Genomic DNA, 22850 nt, shown 5'->3' with positions numbered 1-22850 from the left:
GATTGTGCGAAACTCCATCTGTTCTTTGAATTACGAAGCTAACTATGCGTTTTGATGCACCATTTTTTTTTCAAGTCGAAATTTAGCTGTTAAAAAAACAAAAAATAAGCAAAAGTTAATGTGTTTGAATACCTTTGAAGAGATCATTTGAACTAATGAACACATAATCTGGAGAGATTTAGCAAATAAGATGAAAACGATTAATTCATTAACACTAAAAAGGTAGATGAATATGTTGAAAAAGAATCCACAAATTGGAATTATGACAAAATCATTGAATGCAATAAGATGATCTAATGTCATGGTTGGCTTGACACAAGGAAAAATTGTTGAGGGGACTTTTGCTCGTTTTTGTAAATCCTTTTTTATCTTCATCGAATTCTTTATCATTTGATTACATATTCATCTTTATTCTATTGCGCACATCAATCCCTTCATCTTCCTCTTCCTTTTTTTGATCTTCGTTTTCTTTATCTTGTGTTTGCTAAACGTAAATGAAATTTCATTCTTATGATTAAAGCAGATACTGAAGCACCTCAAAGAATGCTAAATTCAAAATTTTCACATAATAAGCGAATTCTTCTTCTCCAGTTATATTGACTTTTCAATAATTCATCAAATGCAAACATAAATTGTGAAGTGGCCTTTTGAAAAAAAATCGTTTCTTTTATGAACAGAAAATCCATTTGACAAAATATTTGGAGTGAGTTATCAAATGTCTTGCATCACTTTCACAGATACAATTCCCCAATCAAAGTCTATATTGTTTATTGTTCATTAAAAATTGATTCAAGACAAACGAGATTTTCTCTTTATTTTGCTGTATTTATTTGAAAAGAAAAAGAATCAAGTTTTAAGTTTCAAGATCACTTTTAACAACAATAGAATGCGCAAATCATCAAGATGATTCGTTCCCGTCTACCAATATTTGAGAGGAACGTAGAAGTCATTTTCATTCTATGCTTTGAAACAAAATATCCAAATTTATTCTCCAGATCATTAAGTTTACCATAAGAGAAAAATGAAATTTAATTTTTATGGAAAAGTCGACGTTCCAAACTGGCTTCTTTCTGAAGTGACATTGCTTTCGAAATACGTTTGCCATTACATTTCCCCCATAAAGTTAAATTGATAATTTTTTCATTCAGTCATCAGTTCGTTTGAAGGCAATTTGCATTGGAATAATTAAAGAAGCACTTGGTAATGAGATTGATGTTGGTCATATTTTTCTTGATATCGTTTTATTTTATCAATTTGTTTTATTCTCGAATTTTTCATTGTGTTTTTCAGGAATCAGTTTTTATGAAACATTTGAACTCAGCTGGCATAAACCCGTCAGAAATAAGATCAGCACTTGCTGTTTTACGTTTTATAATTGTTTGCTTCTGAATTTTCAAAAGAAAATTTTCATTTGCAATCTTTAAAAAATAATTTTCGAAGATAAATGCTGTTCGTTTTAACTGCAGTGAGGAAGTGTTGTTAGATGAATTGCAACAACTTGGAATTCCAATTGGTGTGATATGTTCGTTTTTTTAATTTTCATAAAGTGTTTCAATTTCTTATTATTTTTAGAACATAGTAAAGTTATTTCAAAAGAAGTTGAAAAGAATAGGGAATTTCTTTCGGAGTACTTAACATCAAAAACATTTCATTGTTTGTTACAATTTTCAAATTTTGATTTCTCTTAATTTCAGAATGATTTCAAAACAATTGTTTGTTCATTTTTGGATTGCAGTACCAACTTTGGAGCGATTTGATTACAGAGTTGACCTTCCAGTTTTAACAAACTCTACACAACAGATGGGATTTCCAATTGTTTCATTTGAAATGCAACCGTCGGCTATTGGAAAAGAAGCTCCATTTCCCGCAGCGAAACTGTCTATGAGTTCCTCAATGTTTGCATCTTTGATTATAGGTATGCCTTTTGTTTATTTTTAGTAATAATTCAAGAAATTATTCTGGTGAAACCGTTCGAATATCAAAAAAAAATTTTCCTAGAAATGGAGAAAGCTTCGAAAATTTTGGATCAGGTCAATGCTTCGGATATTTCATCTTCCCATTCTTCTGGTTCTTTTGAGTAGTTTCACTTCAACATTCATGTGAGTTTTTCCCCCAATTATTGTGCTTGATATGAAAAGATTTTTGATTTTTTGTTATTCAATTCTTTTTCACATTTTATTTTATTTTCGATTATTTGTATTAATTTTAAAGTTTAAGTTGAAAATTTGTAAATTTTCATATTTTTTTGTTACAAGACAAGTTGACAATCAATTGATGAAAGTGAAATGTTTTCTAATCACAACGAATTTTTATCTTTTTTAATTTAAAAAAAAAATTAAAAGACCTTTGAACAGAAAAAAATTCAACAGTAAATATGAATGTTGATTTTTCGAGTCATTATTTTGACAAAATGGCTTTGAACAAAATTTCAGGATAAATATTCCGTTCCTGAATTCATGAATTATTTTCTAAAGGAAAGAGAGGCTGAAAACAAATTAAAAAAAGATTAGATCACTTTAAATAAAGTCGTTTGTTGTTGGACTAATAATTTGATAATTGAATAAACAAAAAAAAAGTGTTGAAATTGATTTGAATTAACAAAAGTATTTTATTATTATTAAGATCAAATTTGATATTTTGCAGAATAAAAACGAGATGGAAGGTCGATTCAATGAAAAGGAATTCACCGAAAAACTAACAACAAAAGAAATGGGAAAAGAAGTTGAATTTTATCCTGATGGATGCGGATCAACCATGGACGAAGCTCGAAAGGGATTAAAAGCAGGTTCTGAAAGAAATAAATATTTTTGAAAGGTAATAATTGATATTTAATCAGGCGCTAAACAAAAGTTATTTTTGGCAGAATATCAGACAAATGGAAGAGGTAGCTATGCACGTAAATGGGATAATGCTTTTGGAAAAGATATTCTTTGCACAGTTGCTGTTAGATCACCTCAGGTTCCGAGGGAAAAAGGACTTGAACCTCTTGAAAGATGGTTTAATACGATTCGTTTTGCTGTTCCTATTGCAGTTATCGAGGGCTTGATGGAAATTGGATGCCCACCTTGTTGGATGAAATGGCCAAATGATATAATTTGTGAAGGAAAAAAGATATGCGGAATTTTAGTAGAAGTTGTGCCTCTTGAAAACGAATGTGGTTCTGATGACAAAACAGAATCTGAAGAGATGTGCTGGGGTCTTGCTGCTGGATTTGGAATAAATGTAAATTCAAGTTTTGCCGAAGAAGCAAAGGCACAATTGTCTATGCCAACTTCACCGATCTATAAAGCAGTTAGCGTAAAGGATATACTCGGACATGAAGTTTCAAGGGAAATTCTTCTGGCAAAAATTTGCGATAAGTGGGAAAAGTGGGCAAATGAACCATTTGATGTGCTTTTTGAACGGTATTCACAAATGAATAAGCTAATTGGCCAGATTGCAAACGTGTTTCCTAAAAATTTGTATGATTATTGTTTGTTAAGAATTGTTTTTCAATGAGTGCTTAATTTTTAGAGAAGCTGGCGGAGAATTTCCAGCGCATGTGCTTCGAATTTCACCTAAAGGAACGCTCATAGTTCGCAAAGTTAAGCTTGATCACCTTGATTCAGCAACATCCAAACAAAAAGAAATTCGTTATGAAGAAGATTCCGAAGAAATGGAACTTGTTGGAGAAGAAGTTTCAATTAGAAGCTTTTCTATATAAAATTACAAAAAAGATAATGTTATGATTATTCATTTACAATTTCCTTGCTAAGGAAATCTTGGGATATTTGTATTTTTTAATATTTTTCGATAGAATTTTTGTTAAAAATTTTCATATTGTTCGACCCGTTATTTTTTAATTTTTGTTCAACAATATTATTTTGTCGTTTTTGTTCGTTTTTAATCCATTAATATAAAATAATGAAGTTTGATTACTTTAAATGAATATGTTTAATACCTATATTGCTATAACATGGACATGCAATTGTTTACAACAATGAATCTTCTATTTTTTAAAGAATATATATCGATGGCCTTCCTGTTTTCTTTCCATACTCTCATATTTATCCGGAGCAATACCGATATATGCGAGATTTAAAAGGCGTTTTAGATCGAACTGGTCATTGTATTCTTGAGATGCCAAGTGGGACTGGAAAAACAATTGCTCTTATTTCGTTAATTTTGTCTCATTTTCAAACATGTTCCGAGAAAAGGCGGCTAATATATCTTACAAGAACTGTTTCTGAGACTCAAAAAGTTCACGCAGAAATCAGACGCGTTGTAGCGACTATTCAGGAGCATAATGCTGAAACAACCCCAATACAGAGCATTGGAATATCTTCTCGTTTCAACTTGTGCATAAATCCAAAAGTAGCTTGCATGCCGTCAGGAGCTGAATGTGATAGCGCGTGCCGTGATTTAACTGCTAGATGGGTCCGAGAGAAGGCTGTTGAGACACCAGACATCGAAACATGCCCTTTCTACGAAGCCTTTGAATCGCACGTACCTGAAACGCTTCTTGGACTTGGAGCACATTCCCTGAGTGATCTGCGAAACGAGGGAAAGGCGAACGGAGTTTGTCCTTATCACACAGCACGAGTTGGAGTTTCTCGCTGTAATGTGATTGTCGGATGCTATCAATACCTTCTCGATCCAAAAATCAGTGAAGTTGTGGGTCTTCAAACTCAAAGGCGTGATATTGTTGTGTTCGATGAGGCGCACAACATCGATAACACCTGCATCGACTCACTTTCTGTGGAGTTGACGAAGAATGACGTGGATGAGTGCGAGAAAAGGATTGAAGAATTGATTGTGCTGCTAAAGAGGGAAAGACACACAGCAACAGCAAGGCTGAGAGATGATTATCAGCAAATGAGAGAAGAAATTTCAAAAGACATCCAGCAAAGAGGAGGAGATGCACTTATTGGACCACCTGGTTTATATTTGTATTTTCTTTTTTAAATTAAATATTATTGCTTATCATATGCTTTTTATCAATTTGCATTTATTTTTAAAAATTCAACGTTCAATATTCGCATCATCCAAGTGCTTTCGAAGGATATTATTTCAGCTGCGATTCCCGGCAGCATTCGACGGGCAGAGCATTTCCTCGCCTTCCTTCGGCGCTGGCTGGCATTTGTGCGCTATCGTTTCAAGCAAGACACTCCATTTGTCGAATCTCCATCGTATTTCCTGTTTACCCTCGCTGAGACCGCGCAGATCACTGACACCGCTCCTTTGCTGCATTTATGTGATCGGCTGCAAAGTCTTCTAGCGACACTCGAAGTGAAACAGATCATCCGCTTTGCTTCGCTACAGCGCCTGTGCCAGTTCGGCGTGATGGTCGCCACATACAAGGACGGGTTCTCGGTTGTGATGGAAGGCTGCGGGAAATTGAGACCATTTGGAAGCTCATTGCTGATGCCTTCTTCTTCTTCTTCTTCTTCGCCTTCATCTTCCTCTATTCCCTCTGCTTCTGCTTTTCCATCTGGACAATCCATCCCCACAGCCAGCCATGGAGAATATGGAGCAGTTCTTCGGCTATGCTGCCATGATCCGCGGCTGGTGATGGCGCCTGTGGTGGAAGGGGCAGACACAGTGATCATCACAAGCGGCACTCTTTCTCCGCTGTCGATGTATCCAACGCTGCTAGGCATAACACCCACACTGGTTGAAAGCTACTCGTTGTCGCTGTCGAGGCAGTGTGCGTTGCCTTTGGTGTGTTATGTTAACAATTTTTGTGTGGGGAGGGAAGGGAAACCTAAATGAATTGAGAGTTTTGTTGCAGTACAATTTGATTTTAAAAAAAATACAAGTTATCTGAATATTTAAAATTATTTTATATGTTCATGTATTCTTTCCATCTATCTTTTTCTCATTTTTCAAACTCTTTATCCAATACTTTTTTTCAAGATTGTAACAAGAGGATCAGATCAGCTGCCCATGTCCACCAAGTTCGAAGTGAGACACGATTATTCTGTTGTCAGAAACTTTGGGTCTCTTCTTGTGACACTGAGCAGCATTGTGCCCGATGGAATTGTGGCCTTTTTCCCTTCATACAAGGTGTGATTGATGAGATAAGATGATGTATTAGTTTTGATAGTTTTTTTGATGAGTTTTAACATTGTTATCATTAAAACTATTTTCTTTTCAAAAAAAAAAAAATTGAGAGTTTTGCGTTATTATTTATTTATTTGTGTGTTTTTATAATTTTATCTTCTTTTAAATCTGATTTCTTTTCGTGTTCTTAGTATCTGGGAGATATTGTCAGCAGTTGGAGTGAAATGAACCTTCTGAACCAAATCTACCAAAACAAGCTGATATTTGTGGAAACGCCAAATGCTGTGGAAACAGGCGTTGCACTTACAAATTACAGACTGGTTTGAGCTTTCTCGTTGTTTTCTTTTCTAAATTAATAATTTAAAATATTTATTTGCTTTTAATATTCTTTTATTTTCTTATTCTTCATTTCGATTTTGACACAATTCAACGCTCAATGTTTCCCATAGGCCTGTGACAGTGGCCGAGGCGGAGTCTTCTTGTGTGTTTCGCGAGGCAAAGTGAGCGAAGGTATCGACTGCTTTGAAGGGCACTACGGACGCTGTGTGATTGTGTTTGGGATCCCTTTCATAAACACAGCTGAATCACATTCACTGAAAGCTCGATTGGAATACACCAGACTCCATTTTGGGGTGTCAGAAAGCGAGTGGCTGAACTTCGATGCGATGAGAAGCACTGCACAGTGCGTTGGAAGAGTGCTGAGATCGAAGGATGACTACGGAATTATGATTTTTGCAGGTTTGATGGGAATTATTATTGGAGAAAATAATTTTTTTTTTCAAAATTTGAAAAAAACCATTGATTTCGTTTTTCCTTTTGATTATTTGATCAAAATTATGTTTCACTATGAAAACATATACTCATTTATGCATATTTCCTTTTCCTCTTCAGACAAAAGGTTTTCTCTGAAGGACAAAAGAGCAAAGTTTCCGAAGTGGATTTCAGCTGCTCTTTCGTCTGCGCACACAAACCTGTCTACGGAGGCTGCGTCTGTCGCAATTATGCCCTTTCTGCGGGAGATGGCACAGACGGTGCCGTTTTCAGCACAGCTTGGGCATTCGCTGTGGGACAGCAGCCATGTGGCACGTGCAGAGGAAGAGAGAGAGGCAGAGAGGAAGAGAGTGGCCCTGGGAACAGAAGAGAAGAAGAGGGAACCTCTTTTGCCGGAAAAGTATGCTGCTGCTGTTGCTGTATCATCAGCATCAGCATCAGCATCAGCATCAGCATCAGCATCTGCATCTTCTGCTTCTGTTGGACAAGAATCTACATTCTCAGAGTTGAACTCGGCGCAGATAGCAGAACAAGCATCTTTTTCAACCGCACCTGCACCATTATTATCATCGTCATATTCATCGCTTTCAGAGAAAGATGAAAGAAAGGTCAAAGACGAGGTTAAAGAAGAGCTTCGTTCATTTGATATGGATTTGGAGCCTCAATTAGATGAAGTTAAGATGGAGCAATCAAATGTGATGCTGTCAGGAAGTTGATTGCATCAATAAGTTTTAATGATTATTAAATGTTCAACTTTGGCTTGGGATAGATTTCCACATGATAATCATCAGCTTTTCATATCCTTCCAAAACAGATAGATTTGGAAAGACGTTGAATTTAAAATAAGAGAAATTGCGCTTTGGCAATGATTTGTGCGAAGAAATAGAATGAGAGATTTCATTCTTCATTCTTCAAGAAGCTATCATTGTGGGATTATTGAAAGAAATGCTTTTTGACGACTTTATTATTTTGATGAAAAATTGCTAAAATAAGTGTATTATAATTTTCTTGAAATGAATACTTTTAATTTCATTTCATCAGAACATAACAAAGCGAAAAGCTTTTGGAGATATTTATTTTTTCAAAAAAAAAAAGAAAGAAAAAAAAAGAAAAAGAAAAAAAAAAAAGAAAAAGAAATTTATTTTTGTAAATTTGTGTGGATTTTTCATTAGTGCACGAGGAAGGCTCCAAAGGCATTTGAAAATACACCTCAAAGTTGTTTTTCCATCTTCCAATTCAGAAAACAAAGTATTTTAAAATTGCTCTGCAACTGTCTCTTTTGTTATTTTTGCTTAAAACTAATGAAATGGACAAAGCACATGAAATAAAAGAATTTCTTTATAAACATAATATACACACATATAAAATTATAGTGTCAACAAGAAAAAAAAAAAATATTTAGAAATTTTGAAAAAAAAAAAAGTTGTTTAATTTAAATTCGATAAATAAAACTGATAAAACAATTCAAATAAGATGACTCAAAGGAAAAATTTCAATACAACTTAAAAGCTCAAAATATAATAAGAAAAAAAAAATCGATTCACAATCGAAGAATAACTATTTTTTTGGCTGCAAAACGTAGCAGAAGAAGAAAAAATTATGAGTGCCGGTTGAAAAAATAAATAATAATAATTAAAAAATAAATAAATTAATTCTATTTAACAACTTTCTCCACTCAAACAAAAACACACAAATAATACGCAATAGTATAAAAATTTTTTTAAAAAAAGGATTATAATTTCATCTAAAAGGATGATAAGTAGCACGGCGAGCCTTTGGCAGTTCTTCACCATCGTGCGATACAGTAATCACTGGAACAATATCTGCATATGCCTTTTGCGAATCTGAATAATAAAGAAGGCAATATTTCGAAGCATTCAAACAATGCATATAAACAATCACATAGAATTTCATAATTTTCATTGAAAATATATTGTAATTAAATAAATAAATAAAATATAAAAAAAAAATGAACACACAACATAGTTTCACGTTGATTGGCACGGCAGCTGCCAAAACCTCTCCCGCAAGTTGCACAATCGCCTGCTCTGCACTGAAGCACGTTCTTAGCTTTCCATTGGATCTTCGAAGAGGCCGAAACAGCCCCTCAGCCTTCAATTCGTTCTCTTCTGTGAATTCGCTCTGATCAAACGAGTCTGCCGAAATCAACAGCGACACAGGTGAGTTGTCATCTGCATAAAGCTGGCACATCTCACCTGCCTCGTTCCACCCCTTCTGCTTCCCTCCTTTCTTCTGCTTCTCTTTGGCCTCTCTCTTTGCACCTGGCTCTGTCTCGCGTGTCCATCCGTCTCTCACTCTCCTCCACACCGTCGTCTCTTTCCTCGATGCAATCTCCCATTCAATCTCTTTCTCCGAGGGAATCGCCATCCGCTCAAACTCTCTCTTCATCTCCTCAAACGCCTTGCACCGCCCAAGCACCACTTTCAGCCTTTCATCAGCTTCTCCACCGCGTTGTGCTCCCAGTGGATAGGCTGATACAGCAATCCCACAAACACCTCTCACAATATCGCAGAACTCCCTTCTTCCTTCTCTCGTCTGTAGCCCTTTCTGAAAGTGCACAATGGACTCTGGGAGCAGCTTGAGAACAGAGTGGAATGTGCTGAGGATGTAAACAGCGCTTGCTGCATCGCAGACAGCTGGGCTGCTCAGAACAGCAAGCAGCGTGGGAACGCCTTGTGCTTCGAGGAATTCTCGGCTGTGGCCATGATGCTTCAAAACAAGGTTGGACAGTGCACATGTAACTGAAGGAATGAGATATTTCAAAGTGTCGATGGAGATGTGTGGAGGAGAGGAGAAGGAAGAGGAAGAGGAAGAGGAAGAAGAGGATAATGAGGCTACTCGGAATGACGGAGTGTGCGATTGTGTTGGTGATTCTAATGAAGTTGAAAAGTGATCTGATGATGGAGTGAATGGAGTCAAAAGGCGGAGAAGAACTCGCACAGCTGCAAGTTGATACAACATGTCTTTTACAATATCACCTTAAAATGAAAGAATTCAAATATCAGTTAAAAAAAAAACACAAATAACAAATAAAAATTGCATGAAATTATTATTATTATTATTATTTATTAACATTTCTTCAATAATCATAAAATCTTCAAACTATTCTTCGCAGCATTCGCGATAATCCACACAGAGTTGTCCAGCGTTTCTCCATCATCATTCTCAATTGAATACAAAACTGTTGTGAGGTTACCCTCATCATGCAGTGCATGCATCCCCAATGAATGGTCAGTCAGAGCGAGAATGCATCGTGATGCATTCAGTCGAAGAACAGGCGTGGGAGTTGCCATCAGGTTGAACAGCTTGACCATAGAATATTGGGAGATCTTCTTCCGATGGCTAAGAAAATTCAATGGTGTTGGAATATTGAAAAAAAATAATTAAATTGATTTTTCAAATTAGGATAATGTTTGAATTCACAAAATAGAATATTTATTTCAAGAAATAAAAGAAGTTAACTTTTGAATAAAAAGAATTGATAATCTTCATCATACCAATCAGTTCGACTCTCATATTTGTATCCATCATGTGTAACGATCGTGAATTCTTTCTTCCCCAGCCCTTCACAATAGTTCACCATCACATACGACCCCATCGCCACAATCTCCTCTGCTGCCCCTGCAGTCCCCACCACCTGAGCTAACAGTTCTATGCCATTCCTCAGTCCGCTGCTTGCACTGTTGTCTTCATTCAGAGCGGATGGGCGCTGGGCGATGTCGAGAAGGCTCCGTAGCATCTCGCTCTCTTTCGTGTCCAGCGCCAGGCGGTACAGGATGTTCCAGCACCCTTCGTCACTCTCCTTCGTCTGTTTCCCCGTTCGCACTTTCTCCATCCACTTGTCAAAGAACCACGTATATGACTTGTACTCTCTTGCGTGTTTACTCAGCCATTTTTGCTGCTCGCTGCTGTTCAACATCTTCATCTCTCTCTTCAGCCCTTCCTCTTTCCCACCCGTATTCATGCTATTTACACTGATTGTACTCAAAATAGGATACATTGTGTTCGGCGTGTGCTGAGGAAGTGTTCCAAGCTCATTTTGTGTCAAAGAAGATGAAGGCGTATCCAACTTGCTGATAAATGACTGGAAACGATCTTCGGGAATGAACATCGTGTGGGGAAGAGACTCACGTGGCCAGAAGCCAGGAAGCGATGCATAGCATGCTGTTGATGATGGTTGGGGTTGTTGTAATTGCGGAGTCGATGATTTTTCTGTGCTTGTATCTGGAAACTCAAGAATTGCTTTTGACATGTTTTCTGACAGAATTCGAGTGAAAGACAAGCGAAGGAACACATTTGCTGCTTTCAACAGCTGTTTCGTGTTTTTGTTGCCAGTTGTGTTGAACAACGAAAGTGTTCTGTGCAACACACGAGGGTATGTGAAGAAGTCTAAATGAGGGGAGTTGAATAGAGGCGATGGAGGTAATATTGCCTGCTGAGGAGCCGGCGGCTGTGTTTTGAGCGGAAACATATCGACAATTTCTGGAAATGAAAGCAGAGGAAGCTGAGAAGATGATTTGTATGATGAAATCCCTTGCACAATTGGAAAAGAGGCAGAGCTAGCAACAGCTGAAACACTAGCTCTTTCTGTTTGTTGAGTAGATTCCATTCTCTGAGCCATTTCATTATCCCTTTCAACATTCGCATTCGATGATTGACCTAAACAGTTATTCGACCTCGTTTGCTTGCCATATGAAAGCTGAGCATCAGAAGCAAGCATTGCAAGAGTCAGCACACGAAGCGCGTATGCTCTCGCAATTGGCTGAAACGGCGATGGCATCTCACCCTTCACAAGCAGCCCTAATCTGTCAAACCAGAATGAGCTGCCAGATTTCAATGTGCCTTGCTGGACTGAAGAAGAAGAAGAAGAAGAAGAAGATGATGATGATGATGAAGGCTGCAGCATCTCCATCTGATTTCCCGTCTGCAGCATCGCATCTCCCATAATTGCCATCTCGTGCTGAGCTGCCGTGAACAAGCAGCTGTGCAATATCGTCTTTGCCATTGGCACCGCCCTCATCATCATCATTGCTGCAGAGGTGTCGATGGAGCAGACCGAATGGAGCGCAAACAGAAGCGCTGTGCGGACTGAGGTGGGAACAGCAAAGTAAGCAAGAGAAGAGGCCGGGACAGCCAAAATGTGGAGGATGTTGTGGAAGAAGAAAGGGTTAGCGGCCACGCACTTCGCATTTGCAGCGTCGAGGAGGCAGAAGTGGCCGATGCACACCGCCGCTAGGAAGCAGCGCTCGTGTGTGGGTACAACCATCGGGTAGGGCATCTGAAATGCAGCCTGTTTGGCAATTGATGCCGGCAGTGCTGCAGGTAATGAAGGGAGGCGGAGCATGGCAACAAGAAGGGGAAATATTTTTGCCTCGCGCACTTGGACGAATGAGTACCCGCGCTTGGCGAGAGAGGCGAGGCAGGAGAGAGCGACCAGAAAGGAGCCAGACTCAAGCCCCGCATCGTGGCACGTGTGGAGCAGAGGGGCAGTGCGTAGGGATGTGTTCAAAAAGGACGCGCCGGCAAACACTTTCACCATCAGCGCCAGTTTTGCTGTCTGCGAGCGAAACACGATGCCGCCGAAGGAGCATTCACCTCTCACGAAGGCGCCTCTCCCTGAAAGATAGTTGAGGCAGATCAGCTGGCACACGAAGGAGAGCGTGGTGGATGGGTTGTAAGGAGGAGGAGGGCGGTCCAGCAGACACGGAGGAGGAATGCATACAGGGAATGGGGTGAGGGAGGAGGCATTGGGGATTGCTAATGCTGATGCTGATGATGATGAGTTCATTGTTGATGAGCTGCCTTTCATTTTATCTGCAGAAGACGACGCGCCCCCGCTCTCCTTCGCGTCTTCTCTTCTCTTCGGATTCTGCGCCTCAGCCGCCTCTCTCATCTTCGCTGCGATGGCCTGCCTTGTGGAAGCAGCGTGCCTCTTCAGCGAGATCAGCAGCTGAGCCACTGACTGTGTTTGTCTTGCGCCTGAGAGATTGCCAGCATCAGCGTCTGAGTCGATGCGGTGCACCGAGTCGTACAGCATCTGATAGAGCGGCATGTTGCTGGCGGGGGGAATGCGGATCGCCTGGTAGGCAGACGTGGCGGGGCTGTTGATGTTGAAGATGTCAGACGCACAGCAGATCATCCTCAGACAGTACTCTTCCACACTACGCCGCCCAAAATCTGATTTCTCTGTCAGAATAAACACCAACTTTGCGATTTCGACGCGGAAGCGGATGGAACAGAGAGGAGACAGAAGCAGCTGGGAGAGGGCAGACATAATGTTAGGCACCAGAATAAGCGCCTCTGCCAGCTCTTCGCGCCGGAGGATCCATTGTGCACCGTCACCTGCACCCAGCACGGAAGATACTCCGCCTCTCGGAGAAATAGAAGAAGAAGAAACAGATGCCGAAGAAGAAGAAGAAGAAGCAGCCATAGCAGCTGCGTTGATGCTTCCCTGTGTGCCAGTTCTGCTCATGAGCTGGCTGATTGACAGGCGGAGCGAATTCTCCTGCTCGCAGAACGAGGAAATTTCTGTCTGCGCTGCTTCCATCGCTACACCCGAGGGGGCGCTGCCAGCACCGATGAAGCGAGAACAGAGGGAATAAATGGCATTCAAGTGCTCAGCCAGCGCCTCACCCAGCTTGTGGCATGTGTCTCTCAGAGTGTATGAGATGTTTGCAGAAGGAGGGAGGCAGTCGAAGGGGGATTTTGTGGGAGGGAGGAGAGGGAAGGACTCGAGGTAGATGCGACCGCCATCGGGAATGGGAGCACTGGGGATGAGGGAGCCATCAGCTGCAGTCGCGTTCTGTGTTTGAGGTGTGAATTGAGTAAGAGGAGTGTATTGACTAGATTGATTGAGCTGATTGGATTGAGAAAACTGATTCGGTTGATTAAGATGATTAACTTGTGTCGTTTGTGTCATTTGATTGAGCTGTGGAAGCTGTGCTTGGCTGTTTGACTGAGCGGAGATGGCGAGGGAGCCGCGCTGGTCACGGAGCATGAAGAGATACGAGTAGAATGTGCGGCGGGTGGATGGGTCACTGAAGAAAGAAGAGGAAGGACTTGTTTTGGTGTCAGAAGGGGTCTGGGTGGAAGGTTGAGAGGAGGTTTGGGAGAAGGCAGAAGAAGAAGAAGAATTAAATTCTAATTTTTTATTCGAAACATCTTTCACAAATGCGACCAGACACAATTTCACAAGCAGTCTTTGGGTGGCTCTCTGTATCATCGCTACTGGGCTGCGCATTCCTTGCTTGATTATCCAGAAATGAGGAAACTCTTCAGAAAGCACATATTCTACAGCAGAGCCAGACTCACCAAAGTTTTGTGCTGTGTTGTTCATTGAAGAAGAAGAAGAAGAAGCAGAAGCAGAAGCAGAAGAACCAGAAGGAGAATTTTTCTCTTTGAAATTGACAAGCTTGTCAAAAGTATCGTTGTCGATTAGGCTTTCCAGCAGTCTTATGAGATAATAGTCAATCCACTTGGATGTTTTGAGGAAGAAGAGCTCGGGACGAGGCGGGCGGTATGTTTTTGTCAGTTTAAGCTCAACTTTCTTTGTGGAAGAACAAGAAGAAGTTTGTGGGGTTATAGAAGATGAAGAAGAGGAGGACGAAAGCAATGAAGGAGAAGAGGAAGAAGAGGAGAGAGAAGAAGAAGAAGATGATGATGAAGTTGAAGCAGAAGAGGAAGCAGCAGAGAATGAGGCATTGAGTGTGCCAGCAGCAGCTGAGGCTGTTGAGAACGCATCGACTGATCGGTTGGCTGTCTGCACACTCCGACGAGAATTCCGCGATGCGGCAGTGATCGCTCTTCTTTCCTCTCTTCTTTCTCCTCTTCTGCTTTGTCTGCTGATATTCTCAACTTCTTCTTCTTCTTCTAAACTTCTTTCTCTTTCTCCCTCATTTTCAATTTCAATATCATCTCTTTCTTCTCTTTCGTTTGAACTACCTTCATCATTATCGTTGTCATTATCTTCTTCATCCTCTTCATTTTCTGCCTCTTCAGAATCCAGCGGTGTTATATGCTTCCTATTTAGGCTGCTTTTGATGTCTGCAGGAATTAGTTCTGGAGGCGTTGGGGAAGCGATCGGGGCGATGAAGGGATTATTTTCTGAAGTTGCATTGTTTTGAGCAAAATTCGAAGGAGATAGCGGACTTGGGCTGAATACGTGCTTTCTATCTGAATCTACGGAAGTTTCTCTTATATCACCTTCTTTATTATTATCATCCACTTCTTTGTTGCTTCCTTCTTCTTCTCCTTCCTCTTTCCTCTTCCTCACAAACGCCTCTCCTCCCATTCGAATCATCTTCAGCACAATTCCAAAGATATCCATCTCCACCAGCTGCTTTCTAAAAGCCCTGCTAATCTCACACACAACCGCCACAAACCTCAGCACATTCGCCAAGTTAATTCCCTCCATCGTCTCCAGCAGCTGCGGAACAACAGAAGAGAGCAAGATATGTGTGGAAGGCCAGGAGGGGAAACTGATTCTGATAGAAGACAAAGAATGTGCTATGCGTCTGTCTTGCTTGGCAAAGTGGGTTAAGGCGCGGGAGGCGTGGACGAGAGGAGGGGTTGGGTAGAGGCGGAGGTAGGCGTTGGGGCTGGTGGAGGAGAGGGAAGAGAGAGAGGTGAGGGAAGGGAACTTGGTGAAAAAGAGGGAAATGAGAAGGCGGATGAAGCAGGTGCCGGAGTCGAAGGGGAGTTTTTGGTCGGAAGAGGAATATGAAGAGGGGGAGTAAAAGGGAGAGGAAGAAGAAGAATACATTGCTTCCATTGCATTTGCTGCTGATGCGATTCTTCCACTTCCACTCCCGCTCCCACCAGGAGAAGAAGCCGGAGAAAAGAAAAACGACGCCCTTTCCTCCGGTTTCTGATACAGCTGCAGCGCAATCCTGTCTTCCATCACGTCCTCTGCCCCAAATCCCAGTTCAGCAAAGGCCGAAATGCAAGCGACAGCCAAAGAGACTGTGCGTGGCGTGTGTGTGAGCGGGTTGATCAGCTTCAGCATCGACTCGAACGTGAACGAGTACATCTTCACCGCCAGCATTTCGCAGGGGCAGCCAAAGCGCACTCCATTATATTCCCTCCTTCTTGTGATAGAAGTGATGGCGCTGTCAGCATCAGGCCGGTTGTGTATCGTGCCCAGCATCACCACAAAGAACTGCAGGGCGCCAAAGATAAGCTCATCGGGAACAGATCTCAGCCCTGCCGACGCCCACTCGATGGCTCTGAGGGAATCTAACGACAGACGCTCGCTTTCTCCCCTCTTCGCTGCCTCCAACAGGATCTGCAGGACAGTTGTCTGAAGAGCTGTGTTTGGGATGCCCAATAAAGGGAGCATGCGAGGCATTGCAACTGAGATGTGCTCAAAGCTGACGGCAGACGACGCAAACAGCGCGACAAGCGAGGCAGCGAGCGAGCGGTCGACCTCGCAGTACCTCTTCATCTGCTCTGCATTCAGCAGCTCAGGAAAGATCGGGTTCCACAAGTCGAAGTACTTTGAGGGCGGGTGTGTTTCAGCCAGGCGGTTGAGGGCGAGCAAAGCAGCGTGCTGGACAGTGGGGGAGCTGATGCGCAAGCATTCTTTTGCCCATTTCGCTCCTGTGATGTCAGGGTCGTCGATGCTGTCGCCGCCGCTGAAGAAAGAGGCAAGGACGTCTGTGGCAGCAGAGCTGAGGTGGCTGTTGCTGTTCCCACAGAATGTGCAGATGAGAAAAAGACAGCTGCGAACGTGGAGGGTCACAAACTGTTTTAATCTTTCTCTTTCTGACAGGATTGCCTTTAGCACACACATCACGGCATACCCTTTCATTGGCTGTGTCTGCTCTACTCTCTGCAGCGACTCCACAAACAGGAAGTTCATCAGCTCAATCAGCTCTGCCCTTCTCTTCTCTGCTCTGTGGAACACAACACTGATCACTTCGTCAAATATCACCTTTCGCACACGCGCTGGAGAGGCGGTGGGGGGAAATAGAGAGAAGGAGACAGAAGGCGCAGGAAATGAGTGGATTTGGGTGCCCGGAATGAGAAGAGAAGAAGGTGACACAACAGGAAGTGCAGAACACCCAAGTGCAGAGGTTAAGTTGGAGTGATAAATCCACCTTCGTTCTGCATCTGAGAGACGGGAGTCAAGTTCGTTCAATGCCAGACGCTGCAGAAGAGCTGCTTCTGAGTCTTCGGCTGTGCGGAATTCGGTTATTGAATCATCTTCGATTGATAAAGAAGAAGATGATGATGACGATGATGATGAAGGTGATAATGATGCTAACGATGGAGTCGAAGCACATATTAGTAAAGAGCATGGCTTTGAAGCTTGAGGATTGGAAGTGTTCACTTTTGCGAATGAAGAAAGAACAGAAGGAGAAGTGAAACCAAGTGTACCATCTATCATACGCACAGAAGAAGATGAACTGCCTTCTTCTTTTCCTTCTCCAATTTCTCCGGATTTTTCTATTTCTCCGTCCTCTCCTTCTCCCTTTCCTCTTCTCTCTACCAGCATCTTCGACGTCTTCTCTGCATACACCCAAAACGGCGTCGGTTCCGGCTCTTCCTTCAGCCTCTTCCACTTTGCCTCGTCTTCCTCCTCCAATTCATCTGCATCTTTTGTGTTGCCCCACAAACCCGAGCGGTCGATGATGTTGAGTGTGATGTACTTCAAGAGGAACATGGAGAGGTTGCTTTGGATGTCTGGAAGGAGAAGAAGGCGCTTCAGAAGAAGACCTGCTTCGCGGATGAAGACGGGAGGGAGAGGGGAAGAGGAGTCGGGGGGTATTAACTCGGGGAGATGGAAAGAAGAAGAAGAAGAAGTAAGAGAAGAAGAAGAGGTTGAAACAAACGCATTCTGATCTTTCTCTTCAAGATTCTCTTCTTCTTCTTCTCCTTCTCCATCATCGTCATCCAAAGGTGTGAATTGCACTGGAAGATGCAAAGTTTCTGAAGAACAACATTTTGTGGGGCCAAATGAAAGAGCAGGGGCGTCTGTGGGAAGAGTGAACAAAACAGAAGAAGAAATGTTATTCAAATGAAAAGACTCATTATTTTCGCATTCTTTTGCACAATTAGTGAAAAAGGAAGGGAAAAACGAATTGCTTTTAATTTCGTTTTCTCTTTCGAATGCGATTTCTGTTTCATTCGTTCTTTGTTGAATAGAAAATCCGTTTTGTGAGTGAAACTTCTGCAGGAGAGACGAAAGAGGAAGATTAAACAGACCTCTTTGTGAATCATATTGAGCTTTGCTGGCTAATGTGAGGGAATAAATGCCATCTCCTTCTCTTCCTCTTCCTTCTCCACCACAATCACCACCATTGTTGTTATTATTATTATTGCATATGACTAAATTCTCTCTCAAAAACAAAGAAGGAAAGATGAGTGAGAATAGAGAAAGAACAATATGCATCCAATACGCCATGTTGCGTGCCACATCCGATTTGCTGAGCGCTTCGTTCAAAAATCTGAAGAAAAAAATCAATCGGTTGTGGAGCTGTGAAATCTCTCTTCTTCTCTTTCTCTCTCTCTCAAATATGACTCCACCATTGTTACTGCTGCTTCTACATTCATCATCAACGCCTATGGATATCCCAACACGAGCAGTGAGTTTTGTGATGGCAGGAGGCAGATGAGAAAGAGGGAAAGAAGGAGGAAGAGAAGGAGGAGGAGGAGGGTCGCAGGGAGGCGGGTAAGATGTGATGGGAGAAGAGACGGAGGCAGAGTAATCGGGAGAAGGAGGAGGGACGATGATGTCGGGGGAGAAGAGGAAAGAGGTGGAGGTGTCGGTGATGGGAGAAGGAAGGCGGGTGGAAGAAGAAGAAGAAGGAGAAGGAGAAGGAGAGGATGAAGAGGAAGAGGAAGAGGAAGAGGAAGAGGAAGAAGAAGAGGAAGAAGAAGAGGAAGAAGAGGAAGAGGAAGAAGAAGGGAGAGAAGAGGAAGAAACTGATTTGTTTAATGAAGAAGAAGAAGAAGCAGCAGTAGCAGAAGAAGCAGTTGAGCATCTACTATTAACTCCATTGAGTGAATAATCTCCTTCTTTCCCTTTCTCCCTCAGGGGCAGTGGAGATAACAGCTCATCGTAGAAGAAGCAATACAGCAGCCGGTTTGCTTCGTCTGCAATGGTTGAAAGAAGAGGCAGATAAACTTTGTCTGAGACAAGTTTCACTCGAAAAGAAGAGAGAAAAAACGAGTCAATTGTATTTATTTCAGTGGAATCCTGTGCAAAATCGAAAAATGACTGGGAATAAAAGGCAGTTTGATTGGCACATGCAAATTTTTCGATTGAAGCGAAATCGGATTGAGAAGAAAAGTGCAAAAAGGGAGGGAATAAAACAGCTGATGGATGGAATGATGATTTCTTTGTGTGTTCTTTCTGGTTTGGGGGTTTATTATTATTGTTGTTGTTATTGTTCTTATTTGATGAAGTTTCAATTGTCCATTCAACAGAAGAAGAAGAAGAAGAAGAAGATGATGATGATGATGATGACAACGATGAAGATGATTTATTTCTTTGCATAATTCTCTCTATCATCTTGTCTCTACTGGCAAACAGCCCCACTTCATCATCATCATATTCTTCTTCTTCTTCTCTTCCTTCATCTTTATCTTCCTCCTCTTCTTCTTCTTTAATTTCTTCTTTCACATTCATCTTCCCTTTTCTTGAATGTTTTCTATGAGAAGTGCATTTGCTGAGTGTTATCATAGAATCGATAGAGGAAACGAGGTCAATCAGAAACTGAGGAAGGAACAAGGATAAAGTGGAGTTAAGGCGGAGAATGTGGGAGGGGATGTTTGAAGAGGAAGAGGAAGAGGAAGAGAAAGAGAAAGAGGAGGAGGAGGAAGAAGAGGTGGAAGAAGAGAATGAAGAAGAAGAAGTATCAGGAACAGAAAACAAATCAAAAGAAGAGCGATTAAGCTCAGTGATGAAGGAAAGCAGTGCATAACAGAGAGAAATGAAATCTGGCTCCATCAAATAGATAAAACGAGAAGAAATGTGAAAAGACGAAGAAGAAGAAGAAGAAGAAGAAGAAGTAGAAGAAGAAGTAGAAGAAGAAGAAGAATTATTTAAATTCCCTCCTCCTCCTCCTCCTCCTCCTCCTCCTCCATAACCCTTAAAGCAACCACAACTGCTTCTATTGTTATACCCCACAATCACCCCGCATCTTCCATTCACAAACACCTCCTCGCAAAACTTCACAAACGAGGCAAAAGGAAAACTCATTTTCCTCACATAAGAAACGGAGAGCGAACTGTTGTTTGTAAGAAATGCACTGAGAGAAGAACCAGGGGTGGCTATTTCTGAAGTGATACGGGCAAGGCATCTGGAGAAGATGAAGGAGAAGAAAGGGGAAGGAGAGAGAGAGAGGAAGGAGGAAAGAGGAGGAAGAAAAGAGGAGGAGGAAGAAGAGGAAGAAGAGGAAGAAGAGGAGAATGGGTTTGAAAGGGAAGAAAAAGAGGAAGAAGAAGAAGAAGAAGAAGATGATGATGATGAAGGTTGCATGGAATACATCGAGAACGCAGGAGGAGAAAGAGAATGCTGGTGAGATGGAGGCATAATAGAAGCCAAAGAAGAAGAAGTAGAAGAAGAAGAAGAAAAACCAGAAAAAGCAGAAAAAGCAGAAGAATTATTATTCGCATTCATCGTGTTTGCCATCGTCATCAGCGCAATCTGCAGCCTGAGGCAATGCAAAATGCACAAGTTCAGCGCGGTCGGCGCCTCCAGCACGAAAAACGGGTGGAGAATGGAAGACAATGCAGAAAGGGACTTGTTGTGTGTCTGCGGCAAGCTCAGCGCCTCGCTCTGTTGGATGGTGACGGCGATGGAGGAGACGTTGGCGACTTTGAGGAGAGCGGAGATGATGGAAGAGGACAAATAGGACAGCTCAAGAGTGTTGAAGGGGAAGGTGGGAAGGGATGAGGAAGAAGAAGAAGAAGATGATGATGATGATGATGACGATGATGAAAAAGGTGAAATATCTGCATAAATTGACTGTTTCAGCAGCCACGGGAGGATGTGGAAGAACGGAGAAATCGAATAATGTCTGTTATTTTCATCCGTTTTGTGCGGAGAGCCAATAACAGAAGCATCCGAGGTCTGTTTACGAGCCACACGCACAGCCACCCACTCGTCTGATATGAACGCCTTGATGACGTCGTGTCGGGCTAAGGAGAACGCCAGAGAAAGAAGCAGAAGAGAAGAAAAGAATTCAACGTTGTTTTTCACACAGAACGAGCAGAGGGAAACGAAGCGGGTGAACAGCAGCTCTGAAAAGAGGCCGAAGCCGTCGCTTCTTTCGCTGTTGGTTTCTTCTTTCCCGTTCAACTCTTTTTTTCTAGCGCTGCTGATCTGCTCCCCAAAGCGGGTGTGGCTGCGTGCACTGTACATTTGAGGTACAGAAGAAGAAGATGATGATGACCCTGTGTTATTATTAGCATCTGAATGGAGGGTGACGGTGGATTGGTAGGCGCTCTTGACGTCCTGGTTGGAGTTTGGGAAGAGAAGAGACTGAAGCTCTTTGGTGAACACAGACTGGAGCTTGTGGGATCCGAAGGCAGGGTCAGAGGAGGAAGAAGAAGATTGTGAAGTGGAAGAAGAGGAAGAAGAAGAGGAAGAGGAAGAGGAAGAAGATGGAGAAGAAGTGCTCTGAAGAACAGAAGCAGATGAAATGGCAGAGAGAGCAGGCTGTGAAATGAGGGGGATGCTTTTGACTGGCGGAGGGAAGCGGAAGAAGAAGTTGTTGTGCGAAGTGATTGGACCAGTTGCGAAGGAAGAGGAAGAAGAGGAAGATGAGGAAGAAGAAGATGTTTGACCAGAATTAGAGACAAGAACAGAAGATGTCTGTGAAATAGCTGCCATTGCCGGAGAGAAGAAGGGAGTCGAAGAGGAAGAAGAAGACGAAGACGAAGATGGCTGCAGAGGCACAGACGATGAAGAAGGATACGATGCCTCGAAACCGGGTGTTGTGGGTGTGGGCGGGCGAGCAGCGGTTTTTTGGAGTTGGAAGGCGTGAGAATATGAAGTGGGGAAAGAAGAAGAAGCATTCTGTTTGCGCGTGGCTGGGTCGAAAGAAGAGGGAAAAGAAGGTTTTGGTTTGGCCATGGATAATTCGGCTGAGATGATTGAGCTGGAAGAAATAGGAGCTATTGGAGGGAGAATCACATTATCTGAGAGTGTTGAATAACTGCCATTAATTTTATTGGAATTGCTTGGCTGTGCTCCAGAACACGCTTTCCCTTCAGATATAATGATCGGGGTGAGCGAATCAGTGCCTGCAATCGTCCCTCCAAAAATTGCAACAACAGCTTGTGCATTTTGCTTTTCTGAAATTTCATTTTTACTCGATAGCAACTTTTTCTGTGTTCCTTCAAAGTACAAATTCAGAAGCTTCTCGAATTCAAGATATTGCTCGTGAGGAAGCGACGAAGAAAAGCGCGATGTAGAAGCTCCTTTTGAAGAACGTGAATCAATAGCATCAGACCTTTTTGGTAAAGAAGAAGTTGATAAATCAGGCGTGAAAATTGAAGCTTTGAAAAAATAAAGAAGTGCTCTAATGGCATTTGACAAGACTTCTAAAGTTTGAGTCATTTGAGCAATTGCAAGTATGTGAGCGATTCTTTGAGGAGGCTTCACTTGAGAAAAGGCTCCTTAAAAAAATAAAATTTAATATTGATTTTGTCAATAAAAAAGAATATTGCTTCTGCACACCACAACAATAAACAATCCAGCATGTAGGACAAACATTATTTGAAGTTTTACCCATATGGACGCTGCTATGCTTCAAGCAACTGAGAAAAGAAGTTATTTTAAAATCATCAAAATTCCTTTTAAATACAAAAGTTTAAGATATGGATCCAAACTTTTCACAAATTTGCCTATTGCACAAGCAACAAATTTTGCTTGAATTTTTCGATGTGAATTCTTGTTCGCAGGTTGGGCACCGAGTTTGTTCAATTGAAGAATTGTAATATGGATAAAAGGGTGGAAACTTAGCCTCCAGCAATAAATAAGGAAGTTGCAAGGGATCATCTCTTAC

The 22850-nt window shown here is 41.7% G+C and overlaps 4 protein-coding genes across 4 annotated transcripts; 3 read left to right on the top strand and 1 right to left on the bottom strand.

Annotated features, from left to right (window-relative positions):
* Nucleotides 1-1021: 1021 nt before the first annotated feature.
* MONOS_1906 (putative COMM domain-containing protein 4) lies at nt 1022-2286 on the top strand (the record flags this gene model as incomplete). Its single annotated transcript, XM_067871788.1, has 7 exons — nt 1022-1096; nt 1149-1214; nt 1291-1377; nt 1441-1513; nt 1573-1653; nt 1736-1915; nt 1999-2286. 7 exons carry the CDS (start codon nt 1022-1024, stop codon nt 2079-2081), a joined length of 645 nt encoding a protein of 214 aa, XP_067721667.1. The 3' UTR covers nt 2082-2286.
* Nucleotides 2287-2619: 333 nt separating this feature from the next.
* On the top strand, nt 2620-3850 carry MONOS_1905 (putative Biotin-[acetyl-CoA-carboxylase] ligase). Its single transcript, XM_067871787.1, has 3 exons — nt 2620-2785; nt 2837-3461; nt 3514-3850. The coding sequence occupies exons 1-3, from the start codon at nt 2656-2658 to the stop codon at nt 3701-3703; spliced, it is 945 nt and encodes a 314-aa protein (XP_067721666.1). The 5' UTR covers nt 2620-2655; the 3' UTR covers nt 3704-3850.
* Nucleotides 3851-3903: 53 nt separating this feature from the next.
* On the top strand, nt 3904-7944 carry MONOS_1904 (TFIIH basal transcription factor complex helicase XPD subunit; the record flags this gene model as incomplete). Its single annotated transcript, XM_067871786.1, has 7 exons — nt 3904-3908; nt 4002-4918; nt 5030-5700; nt 5896-6045; nt 6234-6362; nt 6492-6780; nt 6934-7944. The coding sequence occupies 7 exons, from the start codon at nt 3904-3906 to the stop codon at nt 7527-7529; spliced, it is 2757 nt and encodes a 918-aa protein (XP_067721665.1). The 3' UTR covers nt 7530-7944.
* Nucleotides 7945-8072: 128 nt separating this feature from the next.
* MONOS_1902fu1903 (uncharacterized protein) lies at nt 8073-22577 on the bottom strand (the record flags this gene model as incomplete). Its single annotated transcript, XM_067871785.1, has 5 exons — nt 8073-8657; nt 8793-9812; nt 9938-10176; nt 10332-22461; nt 22523-22577. The coding sequence occupies 5 exons, from the start codon at nt 22575-22577 to the stop codon at nt 8554-8556; spliced, it is 13548 nt and encodes a 4515-aa protein (XP_067721664.1). The 3' UTR covers nt 8073-8553.
* Nucleotides 22578-22850: the final 273 nt, after the last annotated feature.

Source organism: Monocercomonoides exilis, assembly GCF_001643675.1.
Source record: "Monocercomonoides exilis strain PA203 chromosome Unknown scaffold46-794033, whole genome shotgun sequence".
Classification (NCBI taxonomy): Eukaryota; Preaxostyla; order Oxymonadida; family Polymastigidae; genus Monocercomonoides; species Monocercomonoides exilis.
The sequence above is the reverse complement of the archived record's forward strand: the minus strand, read 5'-3'. Positions and strand labels throughout refer to the sequence as shown.